Raw genomic sequence first — 15,312 nt, forward strand, 5'->3', positions numbered from 1 at the left:
ATTTTCCGGCGTATAAGACGACTGGGCGTATAAGACGACCCCCCTAATTTTCAAGTTAAAACATAGGCTTTGGGCTATACTCGCCGTATAAGACTACCCCCCTTCCGAAGCAAGGCAACACCATTGAAAAACATCAGATTTCTCATAGCTCTCCAAGGTACCCCAAGTACTGTAATACATGTAATCTCTCATAATATCTCCAAGGTACCCTAAGTATAAGTATTACCAGTAGATGTAATCTCAAGATGCTGGCTGTATGGGAATCCTGTACCGGTATACCGTGTGTACCGTAGCTTCGGCTACATACAGTATACCGCACTGAGCCAATCACAGTGAGCGATGTATTCTATTATTGAATGAAAAGCCTGCTCGAATTGGCAGAGTCAGAGAGGCGGGCTGATGTTACTCCGCCAATCCGAGCAGGCTTTGCATTCAATAATAGAATACATCACTCTCCCTGATTGGCTCAGCGCGGTACACTGTATGTAGCTATTTGCCTTTATCCATGAAAACTAGAAAGAGTATAATAAGTCAGACTCAGTCAGGACTATGCCTTATCTCTCAAACTTTAAATTGCTACATTTTACTGTGAATTTTACTACATATACAGTAACACAGTGTCCTACATTTAGTTGCTATTTTTTGTTTTCTGTGTAATTCTTTGTATTATATTAAACAGTTCTCACATTATGTACAGCAACAACATACCTGTACTAGAGAAGATTCTATATTAATCTATTTTACTTTTTACTTGTTTCAGAACAAACAGCATATAACTAGTGCAGAACTATCAAGCAGACGGATATACTGAAGAACAGCTCAGCATTTGTCTCAGTTCTTCTAGAAATACATTCCCAGCCTGCACCATATATTCTTGATTGGCTATGAATGGTCACATGCAATCCAGCGTAATAACTTGACTATAGCATTTTATAATTTGCACGCAAGCATTTTTAACATATTCTTATTGAGCAAATTATATCAATCACTAAGTTTATAACCCCAGCCAAAGTTGGCTGGAGATATATGAAATACTTTTTAACTTACAGATCTAGTACTTCATTTGCACGCAATTCCATCGTAGGATGACTTAAGCAGACCAAAAGACAATAAAGTGGTGACATGACAATAGACAGACCTGATGTCAAACTAGAGCCTCCTAAACATATACAATCTACTCATACATTCAGATTTTGGAACAGGGAAGGTCAAATGTTTTTTTTTTTTTCTAACAAGACTGTGATCACGCCAAATAAAAACAGTACTAAACTGCAGTAACCACAAAAGTGATTTGAAATACTTTTTCACGCTAATGCAAACAAAAGAAAATGTAATAGTAACTATAAATCACAATGTTACATTGGTGATTTAATATCTCACAGACAAGAAATGTTCAGGTTCGCAGCAGGATACAGAAGCCTGCAATACCTACTGGCAGTGAAGCACTAAATTGACATCTCCTCCATGGTGCTCACACAGGGTAGAAATAACTTGTTCATAGAAAATGTCATTTAGATCAGCCCATTCAGCAACATTTGCAAAGCTAATGCATAATATACAGGTGCTAAAGCCTACATAGCAGCTATAAGGAAATATTAAGTTGTATAGTGTTTTATGGGAACACACAACAGTTCAAACAAAATAATTACAGGTTTCAAGATTATAAATAATAAATAATGCAGAACATTTACAATTATGGTTTTGTACCACTTTTGGCCTGTTTATACTTGCAAAATTAGAGGAATGAGTCTAAAATCTTCAGGATTAAAGTGTAGAGAAATGAGTCTAAAATCTTCAGGATTAAAGTGTTGCTGAACCCAAACCTATATTCCCATTCATTCCTTACTAATAATAACAACGTCCTTTTATCCAACTCACCCTCCCCCTTTGTTTAAGCTGTGCTTTTTACCTATCTCTAGTTTTGTTCCTTTTGGCCTTCTAAAGAGAAGGGGGCTTAGGGTGTGTTTGGCTTACATATGGAAGTCATGGGAAAAGAGATCGGGTCTGTGTGGACGAGTTTTGGGCTTGTGTTAATAGCATTGGTTTGACATCAGTTTGAGAGGCGTTGGAGATCAATCAGAATTCACCGACAGTTGAATTTCACCTGCATTTGACCACCTCCTGATCTGCATTTGACCAGCTTCAAACGTGTTTTTGCATTCTCACAGACCTGTATGGGATTGCAAAACCCACCTGATGCAAACAGAAGCCCGTCAAAAAAGGCCTCAGGACTTTGGGCAAGGTCCTGCAGGCGTCATATTGAAGCTCATTAGCATTCCAAGCTGGCACGTGAAAAAGTTTGTGTGCAAATTACTACACATATTGGGGGCACAATAGGTGATCAAAATAATTCTTCCACAAAGAAAATTATTGGTTTAAGAAGGCTCTGATGAAAGCAAACCTATCCCAAATTTGCTTTACACTAGTTTCACCGCAGTAAAGCTTGCCTGGGTTATGTGGAAAGTGGCACATATTATCCTGATTGGTGCCTGTCAGGGACTGCCATTGATTGAGCTGTACAGTGGGGTTCACATGATTGAAGTCCTGTACAACACATCTTTCATGTGTCTGTATATGCAGCAGTCTAGTCAGTGAAAGTCTGGGTTGGGATGCCAATTTATACTCAACACATTTTTTCCTGACCCAAATTATTTCCGAGGATCACTCACTAATCTATCCATTCATGTCATAAAGGACACTTTGCTGCCATTCTGTGTTAAAAAAATTATTATATAAATTCTCTTTACTCTTACCCTCTCCATGCTCTAGCGCTATACTCCCCTGCTCAGCGCTCGCAATCTTCTTCAGGAAGAAGGAATGGCAGTGATGTCATTCTGCTCATTTCCAGTAAGCCCGGCCTGTCATTTACAGGCACCCTAGGAGGGACATCATCATGCAGGCTGGGCTTACACTACTCCAGGATGGAGTAATGCTCACATGGAGACATGAGCTCCTCCCAATCCAGGAAGAATGCTGCAACCCACAGCATTATTTCTATACAGAACAGGAAGTTTCTGTGATATCACCAGACTGACTACAATACTGCAGGGAAAAAGGATGTAAAGGGATTTTCTTAGATAAACAAATTCTAGTGAAAATGGATAGATGGTTCAAATGCATGGAATTCTGCTTTAAGCACAGAAGAGTTCAGACACAGAGGAATAATTGTAGTCATAAAGTTATCATAGCTAGCAGTGTGTAGTAACATTGTGCATGGATGATAGTATAGCTTCATCAATATGTATAAGGCAAAATGAAGTGCACTTCCTGCAAGCTCTATTCCTTTTTGACTGAGGCACCTATTCTGCACTCATCTGTGTAAGTCCAGGGAATCAATGGGCTTCTGTAGGGTCTTTGTACTCTGGGTGCAATTTAAACCTGTCAGCCATCATATCTTACACAACATAAAATTACTGTCCTTTCATTTCATTATTTCTAACAACTTCCAGCTGGTTTATGACAAAAAGAAATAAATATCTGTTCACATTCTAATTTTAAGCATTTATGAGTTATGCATACACCACTCTCAAGGATGTGGTCAGGCCTAAATTTATTTTTAATCGCCTGTTCTAAGCCATTATACTTTCATTAAGAAATTGTTGAATGATTAACATGTCATAAATAAGCAGCGGATTGTTTGCATTATGACACCACAACTGTGTCTGAAATATATTTTACAGCAGCAGAGCATTTGGAAACCGAGAACAAAGCTTACTTTTGTCAGTCTGAATAAAACAGAATTTCAGCCAAACATATATACACACATGCACACACACACACACACGCACACACACACACACACACACACACACACACACAGTACAGTGCAAATGTTTTAGGCAGCTGTAAAGAAATGCTGTAAAATAAAAATGCTTTCAAAAATATATATTTTAACTGCTTGCTGACCGCCCGCCACAGTTGTACGGCGGCAGTCTGGCGCTCCCAGGCAAAGCGTCGTACATGTACGGTGCTCGCCTGGGAGGAGCTAGGGGGCGATCGCGTGCCGCCTGAGGCGCGCTCCCGTCCCTGCTCGTCAGCTGGGGAGCCATCGCGTGTGACCGGCGGCTCCGATGCCCGCCGGCCACTCGCGATCTCCCGCAGCAGTGAGAGAAGGACAGACGGCTGATGTAAACACAGCCGTCTGTCATTCTCACTTAAGTAATGACAGAGGCTATGTGATCCTGCTGTATAGGATATCGCTCTGTGATTACTTCACAAGCCACACCCCCTGAAAGTTAGAATCACGCCCCTAGGGACACACTTAACCCCTTGATCACCAGTAAAGTTAACCCCCTCCCTGCCAGTGTCATTTTTACAGTAACAGTGCATATTTATAGCACTGATAACTGTAGTAATGTCACTGGTAACCCCAAAAGTGTCAAAAATGTCAGTTACGGGTCTGATCTGTCCGCCGCAATGTCGCAGTCCCTCACAAAAAAAAAATTGTGCAAACCAATCAAAATACGCTTATTGGCCCAGGTGTGTTGCTGCAGGCGTTTATTGGGCATTTTTTGGGCGTCTTTGGAGGCAGGCATAACATCTGAACGTCTGTATAGGGGTATATATACACACACAAATATATGTATATATACACATACAGGTGTGATAGGAGCGGAGCCACATCCCTGCGCTAATAAAAATTCTAAGAAAAATTATCTTTTTTTTCTGGTTTTGGACATGCTACTTCACAGGTACACTTTTAGCAACCCCCCAAGAAACTAAATCCAAAGAAATCAAAATGTTTTTTTTTTTCAATAATTTTTTCAATAATTGGCTATCAAAAACGACAATTTTTAAGAACTTTTTTGTGTGATTAATAGTCCCTGGGGCATGACCCAGAACCCTAGGCACTTTTTAGGGGCATTTATTGGGTTTTAGGGCTTCAAAATTGTGTTTTTTGATTCCCGAAGTTCGGGTCTGATTGATTTCAATAGGGTTCTGGAATCCGTACCCGAACTTTCGGGAAGTTCGGGTGTTCTGGTCAAACCTAACTTTTAAAAAGTTTGATCATTTAATATCGATTTTAATATATCTATTCATGTGACAACACTAAAGAAATTACACTTTTCTACAATGTAAAACAGCGAGTGTACAGCTTTGTATACCAGTGCAAATTTGCTGGCCCCTCAAAATAACTCAACACACAGCCATTAATGTTTAAACCGCTGGCAACAAAAGTGAGTAGACCCCAATTAGCCATTTCCCCTCCCCGGTGTCATGTGACTTGTTAGTGTTACAAGGTCTCAGGTGTGAATGGGGAGCAGGTGTGTTAAATTTGGTGTCATCCCTCTCAAACTCTCATACTGGCCACTGGAAGTTCAACATGGCATCTCATGGCAAAGAACTCTCTGAGGATCTGCAAAAATTGTTGCTCTACATAAAGATGGCCTAGGCTATAAGTAGAATGCCAAGACCATGACATTGAGTTAAAGCACAGATGCTTTAACAGGACAGGTTCCACTCAGAACAGGTCTCGCCATAATTGGCCAAAGAGTTGAGTGCACGTGCCCAGCATCATATCCAGAGGTTGTCTTTGGGAAATACACGTATGTGTGCTGCCAGCATTGCTGCAGAGGTTGAAGGGGTGGGGGGCAGCCTGTCAGTGCTCAGATCATATGCAGCACACTGCATCAAATTGGTCTGCATGACTGTCGTCCCAGAAGGAAGCCTCTTCTAAAGATGATGCATAGTAAAGCCCACAAACAGTTTGCTGAAGACAATCAGACTAAGGACATGGATTACTGGAACCATGTCCTGCGGTCTGATGAGACCAAGATAAACTTATTTGGTTCAGATGGTGCCAAGCGTGTGTGGCGGCAACCAGGTGAGTACAAAGACAAGTGTGTCTTGCCTACAGTCAAGCATGGTGGTGGGAGTGTCATGGTCTGGAGCTCCATAAGTGCTGCCGACACTGGGGAGCTAGTTCATTGAGGGAACCACGAATGCCATCATGTACTGTGACATACTGAAGCAGAGCATGATCCCATCCCTTCGGGGACTGGGCCACAGGGCAATAGTCCAACTTGATAACGACCCCAAACACAACTCCAAGACAACCACTGTCTTGCTATAGAAGCTGAGGGTAAAGGTGATGGACTGGCCAAGCATGTTTCCAGACCTAAACCCTACTGAGCATCTGTTGGGCATCCTCAAACAGGAGGTGGAGGAGCGCAAGGTCTTTAACATCCACCAGCTCTGTGATGTCGTCATGTGGAAGAGGACTCAAGTGTTAACCTGTGAAGCTCTGGTGAACTCTATGCCCAAGAGGTTAAAGGCAGTGCTGGAAAAAAATTGGTGTCCACAGAAAATATTGACACTTTGGGGCCAGTTTGGACATTTTCACTTAGGGGGTGTACTCACTTTTGTTTAGACACTAATGGCTGTGTGTTGAGTTATTTTGAGGGGACAGCAAATTTACACTGTTATACAAGCTGTACACTCACTACTTTACATTGTAGCAAAGTATCATTTCTTCAGTGTTGTCACATGAAGACATATAATAAAATATTTACAAAAATGTGAGGGGTGTCCTCACTTTTGTGAGATACTGTAACTGCATGTAAAGGATTATAATTTTTTAGAAATAAGCACATTTTTTATAAAACTAGAGATACTTTATTTGTAGTTTTCAGAACTTCCTGAATAAGTTTGCATATGATGGACCCCATACCTGTATACAGAGTTCTTCATCATGTTCAAAGGAGCCTCACATTTGCAATACATTTAAAAATCTGGAAGCTGTGCCTAAACAATGAAACCAGATCTCTAGATTTTTTTTCTCTCCTTCATTACATCCTGAAATATTACCCTTTCAGGTCTGCATGTAATTACATGTAATAGTCATTGTGCATTAAAATGCACATAAAAAACCCTCATAAGAACATCTGCCAAATGTCTTGAAGTTAGAAAGAAAAAAATTCAACACCGACAATATTCTACTTCTCCATTTTGACAAAACACAATTACATAAGCCTTTTGTTCTGCTAATATTTTAACATTTTTTCTATGTTACCTTATGTGCTATGCCAAGAACATCTGAAATGTGTGCAGTGGTAAATTCTGCACTAAGAGAGATGTCAGCACTAAGTAAACTTAGCTTTTTGCATCAAATCAATCTCAGAATGTATTCATTAAAAAATAAAAAACAAAACAAAAACAGATGGATAAATGTTAAAGACAAAGAATGCTCAAAATGACCAGATATGGAACTGATCAAAAAACTGTGTTGGAAACTAAATTTACCAAGCCATTTTAGATGCATCACCTGTACAGAACTCGTGGGGCAGGATCTATGACAAAAAGCTTCGAAAAAGGCAGCAACAATGCTAAATATGTAGTCCTTTTGATTAATTTTGGATAAAGCCAGCAGAAGACCTTGGGAAACGTATGCAAAAGTTAATGGCAGGAGTCACAAGACTCCCTTTAGCTCATGTAAAATGCAGAATTGTGCAGTCCAGTGGTAGCTCTACTGGTGCATTAAGAACAGCATTCTGGTTTTAATATTTACACAAATTAAACATTACAGTCACGGTTAAAAAGTACAGTGCCTATAGAAGGGAAAACTGATAATCGTGGGTCAACATCCAAACTAGATCAGGTTCAGTTAAAATGCTAGCCCAGCTGTACTCTTTTATAAATACTTTGATGAAAAAGCATGCCCCTATGTACCAGTCCAGGACACAGAATGCTGTCACCATAAAGAGAGGGCTTAGGTGTATCAAAAGTGATGTCAGATTTAAAAATCCATTTGAAATAAGTAGAAACTACCCCAATACATCACTTTATTCACAAGGAAATCAGTTGTATGTACCTATCTTGGCCCAGGTTTGCCTTTGATATGCACACAAGGATCCAAAGATCTTTGGAGTAAATGCCTTTTATTAGAATTCTTACCTCTCATAATGCCTACGTGTGCATGTAGCAGCACTTGTACTTCCTGGATTGCCACCTAGTTCATCATAGATATGTTTCCATTGCCTCCGTGCAGTAATCTGTATAATACAAACAAGAGCTTTTATTTTAATGATTTGTTATATTATCCACATTGTGATATTGCAATTATATTCTGTGCATTATACAACATAAGTTTATTGTGTAACAAAGTGCAAATGGCCATGATGTACAGTGCCCCACAGCAATCAGACATTGACATTTATTAGTCTAGCCTACATATGTTTACAGCGGAGCTTCACTTCAGGCTAATAAACACCAATTACTGCAGTTAGGTTTCTTTTAACAAATCATACAATGTATTTTTCTATATAGCTGGTATAAGATCTTGAATCTGTATTTAGATTGGCTCCTGTAACTCCTTGCACAGCAACACTTCTAAAGAGCGGGAAGGGCAGAATTAGGTTAAACAGCAAATGCATGCTTACAAGAGGGAAGAGCGTTGATAGACAATATCAAGGTGCATTTGGTGCTTAAGGCTTCCAGTTCCTAAACTTGAGTTTAGGAGCTTTTTTGCTCCCAAACTCAACTCCATAAAAAGCCTATGTGTCAATGTACACTTATGCTTTTAGCAGAGTTTAGGAACTGCTGTAGTTAGGCGAGTTTCAACCTCCCTCTCATGAACGCAGGTGAATATTTCTGCAAAACGCAGAAATATTGCAATAAAATCGCAGAGTGATTTTGCAGCCTTTTGCAATTTCCCGCGGCCGGCGTTTAAAGTAGGCTGTGTGTACATAAAGCCTTACTGTTCAAACAGCAGGCTAGTCAAAGAATAAGCCACATACAGAGCACTAGAACCAATTGTAAATGTGTTCAAATTGCTTTAATTCTCCAAAGCAGCCATTACTGTTTTTGGGCCAAGCCACTCTCTCTCATTTCATCAGCGCTACCAAAAGTTTACAAATAAATGTAAATATAGACATTATAATGATACATTTCTATGTAAGTAATTCAAAAACACCAAATAATTGTAAACAATATGTACCAATATGGGCAAGTTATATGTAAATAACAAAACAAAATAATTCTTAAAAGAACTTCAAACAAATGGTAATGAAAATATTTAATTTCGGAGCAGATTTTAAGGATCACAAATTTGAAAATGGGTTGCTCTAGTACACACACACAGATAGATTGATCGATCAAAAAAATCCCCACCAGGATAAAGCACCTCAAAGGCTATTATTTGCGATATAAAATATATTTATTGGACATCAAAAGTACAAAAAAAGCACAGACCAGGTCAGTCAGCCATCCCAGAGAGGGGGGGTCCCAAACCCCAATCAGCCCCCCATCTACATCTCCCCCAAGCAACACCCCCACCAACTCCAATGTCCCAAATTGTTCCCTATCAGCTAAACTCCCCTCACATACCCACTCCTTCCCTCCACCGGCCGGTGGAAACCTCTATTAAAAGACACTCTAATGAGAAGGGCAATATTTTGGTGAGGGAAAATACTGCTGCATTTCGCTGTTTGACTGAAGCTGCATTATTTCTGACTGGTTGCTGCAGATTACCACTAATCATTGTTTCTTCCATTATAAATTTATATAAATGCTCACATACTACAGTTATAACACACTGACATGACAAATATCTGTGTATAATCTGTACATATGCTGGATTCCTCACAGACTTTATTGGCTGGTGAGTTATTTGAGTGTCCTAGTTTTCTGCAAGTCACAGAGGAGAATCATTAAACTTGAATACATCTTTCATATGCTTTCAGGACAAAGATACTGATTTACATTTACTGCAGAGCTGCAACAGGATAAATACATTCAGCTGCAATAAATTCCATACATTAGGAAATTGTCTGACCAGGGAAAAATTCCTCATATCCACTACAGCCACATACAGTAAATGGTAAATACTAATGTCTTCTCTATTTCTAGGAGATGAACAATATTGCTTTTACTTATATTTTAATAGTACTGTGCATTTTTTTAAAGAAAAGAATTTCCTTATAAAAATTCTCATTATATATGTACATGGGGCAACCATATTTGCCTATTACAGACTCTTTCCTGCAGTGCTATGTATTGTTTATGCTTTACTGTTTTTCTCTCAGTCCACATCTATAAGGCAGGCTATACATTCTTTTTTTTTTTAATTGGTTGAACGAAAAAAAAAAAATAATAATCCAATTTCTCTATTTACACGCTAGATGTGGATGGGTGAATCACTTACACTGTGCTATTGTGTTCTGACAGTAAGGAGCTTTTTACTGTTGAATCAGGCAAATTTTGATCCATGTATAGCTGCCTTTTGTCCCGATTCACACTGGTGCGATCTGGGAAACCCTACGATTTCAGTGTGGGTTCCCGCATCGCACCTGAATCGCACACTGGTTCACACTGACATCTGGAAACCTCTGGGGGTGTCAGTGTAAAGTTATTGACACCACCAAAATCAGTTCCCAGATGCGAGCTATAAAAAGGTACAGGAATCGGATTGCATGGGTGCGAACACCCAAGCGATCTGATTCCACTGCAGACCAAAAAAAGGGTGCATTTTGGTGCAAATGCAATGCAATTTCAGCCATACAGTCAATTTCAGCCAGACAGACATGTGATCTGCACAGCAATGCAGTGTGAATCACATACAATGTCTGTCATCGCAAAAGTGTGAACCCAGCCATAGTTGGCCAACACACAAACAATGCACTTCCTTAATTACGGATATCTTATCTAAAAAAAAAAAAGTAATTGTAGTGTCAGAGATACATAGAGATACATAGTTAGTGAGGCTGAAAAAAGACACAAGTCCATCCAGTTCAACCTATGATGTGTGTGTGTGTTTGCTTTTAACCGTACATTGTATACCCCAGTATGTTGTGGTCTTTAAGGTGTCCATCCAATAGTTTTTTGAAACTATCAATGCTCCCCGCTGATACGACTGCTTGTGGAAGAGAATTCCACATCCTTACCGCTCTTACAGTGAAGAACCCCTTACGCACTTTAAGGTTAAACCGCCTTTCCTCAAGTTTTAGTGAGTGGCCACGTGTCTTATTGTATCTCCTTTCTCTGAATAGTTTGTTCCTTATGCTAGGGTCGCCAGTACAGTATTTGTACATCGATATCATATCCCCCCTCAATCGTCTCTTCTCCAGAGAGAATAGGTTCAGTGCTTGTAGTCTTTCCTCATAGCTGATGTCCTCCATTCCCCTAATTATTTTTGTTGCCCTTCTCTGGACTTTCTCCAGTTCCAGCACATCCTTCCTGAGGACCGGTGCCCAGAACTGGACAGCATACTCCAGATGTGGCCGGACCAGAGTCTTGTAGAGTGGAAGAATAATCTCTTTATTTCTGGAGTGAATCCCCTTTTTTATACAACCCAGTATTCTGTTGGCTTTGCTTGCAGCGGCTTGGCATTGCATGCCACTTCCAAGCCTGTTGTCTACCAGTACCCCCAGGTCCCTTTCCATCCTAGACTCACCCAGAGGTTCCCCCCCTAGTGAGTAGCTTGCTTTCTGGTTTCTGGCCCCCAAGTGCATTACTTTACATTTTTCTACATTAAATCTCATCTGCCATGTAGTTGCCCACCCCGTTATTTTGTTCAGGTCTGCTTGCAAGATTTCCACATCCTGCATAGAAGATATTGGCATGCCTAATTTAGTATCATCTGCAAATACTGAGATTGTACTAGATATCCCCTCCTCTAGATCATTTATGAATAAATTAAACAGGATTGGTCCCAGGACAGAACCCTGGGGGACCCCACTTTCCACACCCGCCCAATCAGAGTACTCCCCATTAATCACCACCCTCTGGACTCTCCCCTGGAGCCAGTTCTCTATCCAGGTACTCACCTTATGGTCCATACCTATCTTCCTTAGTTTGTACAGTAAGCGTTTGTGGGGAACGGTGTCAAAGGCCTTTGCAAAGTCCAGATACACCACATCCACAGGCTTACCTTTATCTAAGTGGCAGCTCACTTCATCGTAGATGGTTAATAGATTGGTTTGGCATGAACGATTTTTCATGAATCCATGCTGATTACTACTTATAATACTGTTTTCATTACTAAAGTCTTGTATGTGGTCCCTTATCATCCCCTCCAAAATTTTGCAGACTACTGATGTTAGGCTGACCGGCCTATAGTTACCCGGGATATATCTCGGCCCCTTTTTAAATATTGGTACCACGTTGGCTTTTTTCCAATCAGCTGGCACCATACCTGTCTGTAAACTATCCTTAAAGATCAAGAATAATGGTCTGGCAATCACCTGGCTGAGCTCATTATCATGTCTTATCTACTCTGCCTCTAGTGGCTAATCTACAAAACTCTACATATACTACAATAAAGAACAAACATGAAAAAATAGCTCATAATATGCATTTATTAGAAATGCATTATACTTTGCTTTTATTACACATGCACCCAGCTAATCTGAATGTTGTTTTTTTTTTTTTTTTTTTTAACAAGGACTTCAATGTACGTAGACACTACATCCTATATTCATTTTAAAACTCAACTAAACTTTTATTTTAAAGTGATACTAAAGTCTTGTGTTTTTTTTTCTTGTTTAAAAATAACAAACATGTTATACTTACCTGCTCTGTGCAATGCCCAGAGCAGCCCAGATCCTTCTCTTCTTGGGTCCCCCACCAGTGTTCCTGGCTCCACCCTCATGCTGAGTGCCCCCACAGCAAACAGTTTGCTATGGGGGCACCCAAGCTGAGCTGCTGCTCTGTGCGTCATTAACACGGAGCCGCTGCTCGGCCCGCCCCACGCTCTCCATATTGGCACACTGACTTTGACTGATCCATATTGGCACACTGACTTTGACTGACAGCAGGGGGAGCCAACGGCGCTAAGCCAATCAGGAGGGAGAGTCCCAGACAGATGAGTCTCATGCAACACTGCTGGATCAAGATCAGCTCAGGTAAGTATTCGGGGGCTTCTGCACACAGGTTTTTTTATATTAATTAATGCATTAAGAATGCATTAAGATAAAAAAAAACCTTTAGAACCATTTTAAGCAAGCTAATTACATTCAAAATTTTAGAGTTTGTTTTCTTTTAGAGGTAAAATGCCTTTTCCCTGCCAGGATGCTTCATAGTAAGCAGTGGTCTCTCTTCAGAGGTCAGACACACCTCTTCAATCGGTGAAGCTCATGACCCCTGCTGATTTGGGAGCCCAAGCTCTAACTCAGACAGAGGTGTATTAGATCTATACAGAGGGACCCCAGCTTCCACACAGAGGGCAAGGGTCCTTCACTACACCGTTGTCGGATTAAACTGGACTCCTAATTGGGCTTTAATGTGATGCAACAGGTACCTGAATTCTAAGGAACCATCAGAAATGTGTCAAGTGCTTTCTTTGTTCATAGGTGTATAAGCCCAAAAAAACAATCCCTAGACAGGCTTACAAGTACTGCCTCCACTAAGAACTGAGCTTCTCCATCGCTCTCATAATACATAAATGAGAGTAGATAATGGGAGGTAAAAAGGGCACAATTTAACTTGATTCCACTTCCTTCAAGGAAATGGGTAATAACAAGTAGCAAGAGGAAGTCAGAAAATGTACTCATGTTATAGTGACTCATGGCAAAAATTATACATCTAAAAGAAAACCAGCAAAACAAATGTGAAAATCCAGCAAGTCATAGCCTGTATTAAAACTATGTTATGTATAACCATTTTCCTTATTTTACTTGTTTTGAACTTTATTCATAATAAGGAAACATATTCTCTTTGTTAAAATTCTCCGACATCCAAAAAACGGCATGTTTTTTAAGTTTACATGGATGTAAAATTACAGACAGGGGAAAAAAAAAAAGATACCCACTATTACAGTATCCAGCAATTAAACAGAAATACATTTCATTTAATCAAAGCAAAATCTGGAAACAATTACTGCTGACATCTCTCATTTCTCTAGTACAGATGTCATATCTTGAGAATGTGTTTTATTTCAATGCTGTAAGTTGCAGGGAAAAAAAAAATCTCAATCTTTTCTGCTTTATCTAATGTTTTCTTGGTTCAAAGAACATAGTGTGCACTCCGTGACCATCAAAATGTACTTGTGAGCTAAATATAGAGCACTCATGTCAGATAGCATTAGTTAATAAAAAAAAAAAAAGAGAGAATTTTCTGAATAACTGATAACTTCCTGTTTATCTCCTGGTGGCTTTTCACCCATTAAGCTATTTTACACCACAATTACTGCAGAGAAGCAAAACTCACTTTCTTAATGGCCGGTCTGATTATGTTTTAAAGCTTTTAAACACATTCTACATTATTAGACATGAGCAGATGTCAGGTATTTTGCCAAGTGAAGTTTTCATTTTTTTTTGTTTTACAATCTTGGCTGCTTATACAATAATAAGCTTTTTCTTAACATGGGAAAAAATTACATACCCAACTAATTTCCTTGACGGGGAAGAGTTACATGTGTTTTCCACTTGTACTTTTTACGACAAGTTTACAATTCTTCTAAAGCTGGAATTAATCAAGCTTCGCTTCAAGACTGTTTCAATAAACCCCCAATGTGCTTTGCTATTCTGAAATATTGTTTATATAAGCTTTTATTCCAAATTGGTTAAACTGGGAAAAACAGCATTGCACAATTCATGCTTCTCAAACAATTCCAGAAATATGTATTCTTAAAGCCGATCTTTGCCAAGAATCAGAATTTCAAACTATGCTCAGCGAAATGTTTTGCTCCCACTGCCTGTGTGTGTTGAAGGGTCAGCCCATTAAATAGAGATATTTTAATTATAGATGGAGCTTTGTGGACTGAGTCATCCTCTGGCTGGATATGTCACTCCAAGAGTAAAATCTCTGTGCTATAACTTCTGACTCTGTTCCTGCCTACCTACATTTGGGTGTTATGCCAATCTTATGTTCTAGTACCCCATCTTGCAATCTCCATGACGTATATGCAATTATTAATTCAACAGTGCGAACCCCCTCAAAAGGACTACGGAAGGCATGCTGACATTAAAAACCAAAACAGAGATACAATCCCATCAAAGAGATCTAGAGACCTTTCAGATGGTTCAAAGCTGAACTATATGTAAATTCACTATAAAAATACATATTATGGGAGGGGATTTGGCTTCCACATAAATGTGTTTGTATTGTCCACACAGTCCTAAGATTTCCAAAACCCTTTCACACAGCACTTGGCCTTGGTGACCTGACTTTATTATAGTTCAGAAACACAGCTAGGTCACGTCCCCACCCCCTACAAAGGATTGGACACAGTGAAGCAATAACAGTAGACTGATCATGCCATCTCTATTCTCTCCTCCTATCTGAAAGTTCCTTTGTGGCTCGTGTGCATTCAGGACACCTGATGGCCTGCCCCTTCCTTTTCTACTCTGAGGAGTTCTCGATGGAATAACATGGAAC

At 39.7% G+C, this 15,312-nt stretch overlaps 1 protein-coding gene across 3 annotated transcripts in view; it reads right to left on the reverse strand.

The window, feature by feature from the left end:
• Positions 1–15,312, reverse strand: part of ARID5B (AT-rich interaction domain 5B) — a 367,300-nt gene that overhangs the window by 46,022 nt on the left and 305,966 nt on the right. For all 3 annotated transcript variants that reach the window (XM_082268249.1, XM_082268251.1, XM_082268250.1), the window contains one exon: positions 7,894–7,991. In XM_082268249.1, coding sequence (XP_082124375.1) covers positions 7,894–7,991 — 98 coding nt within the window. The remainder of the gene's footprint in view (positions 1–7,893; positions 7,992–15,312) is intronic.

Source organism: Pelophylax lessonae, assembly GCF_965119305.1.
Source record: "Pelophylax lessonae genome assembly, chromosome: 9".
NCBI classification, from domain to species: Eukaryota; Metazoa; Chordata; class Amphibia; order Anura; family Ranidae; genus Pelophylax; species Pelophylax lessonae.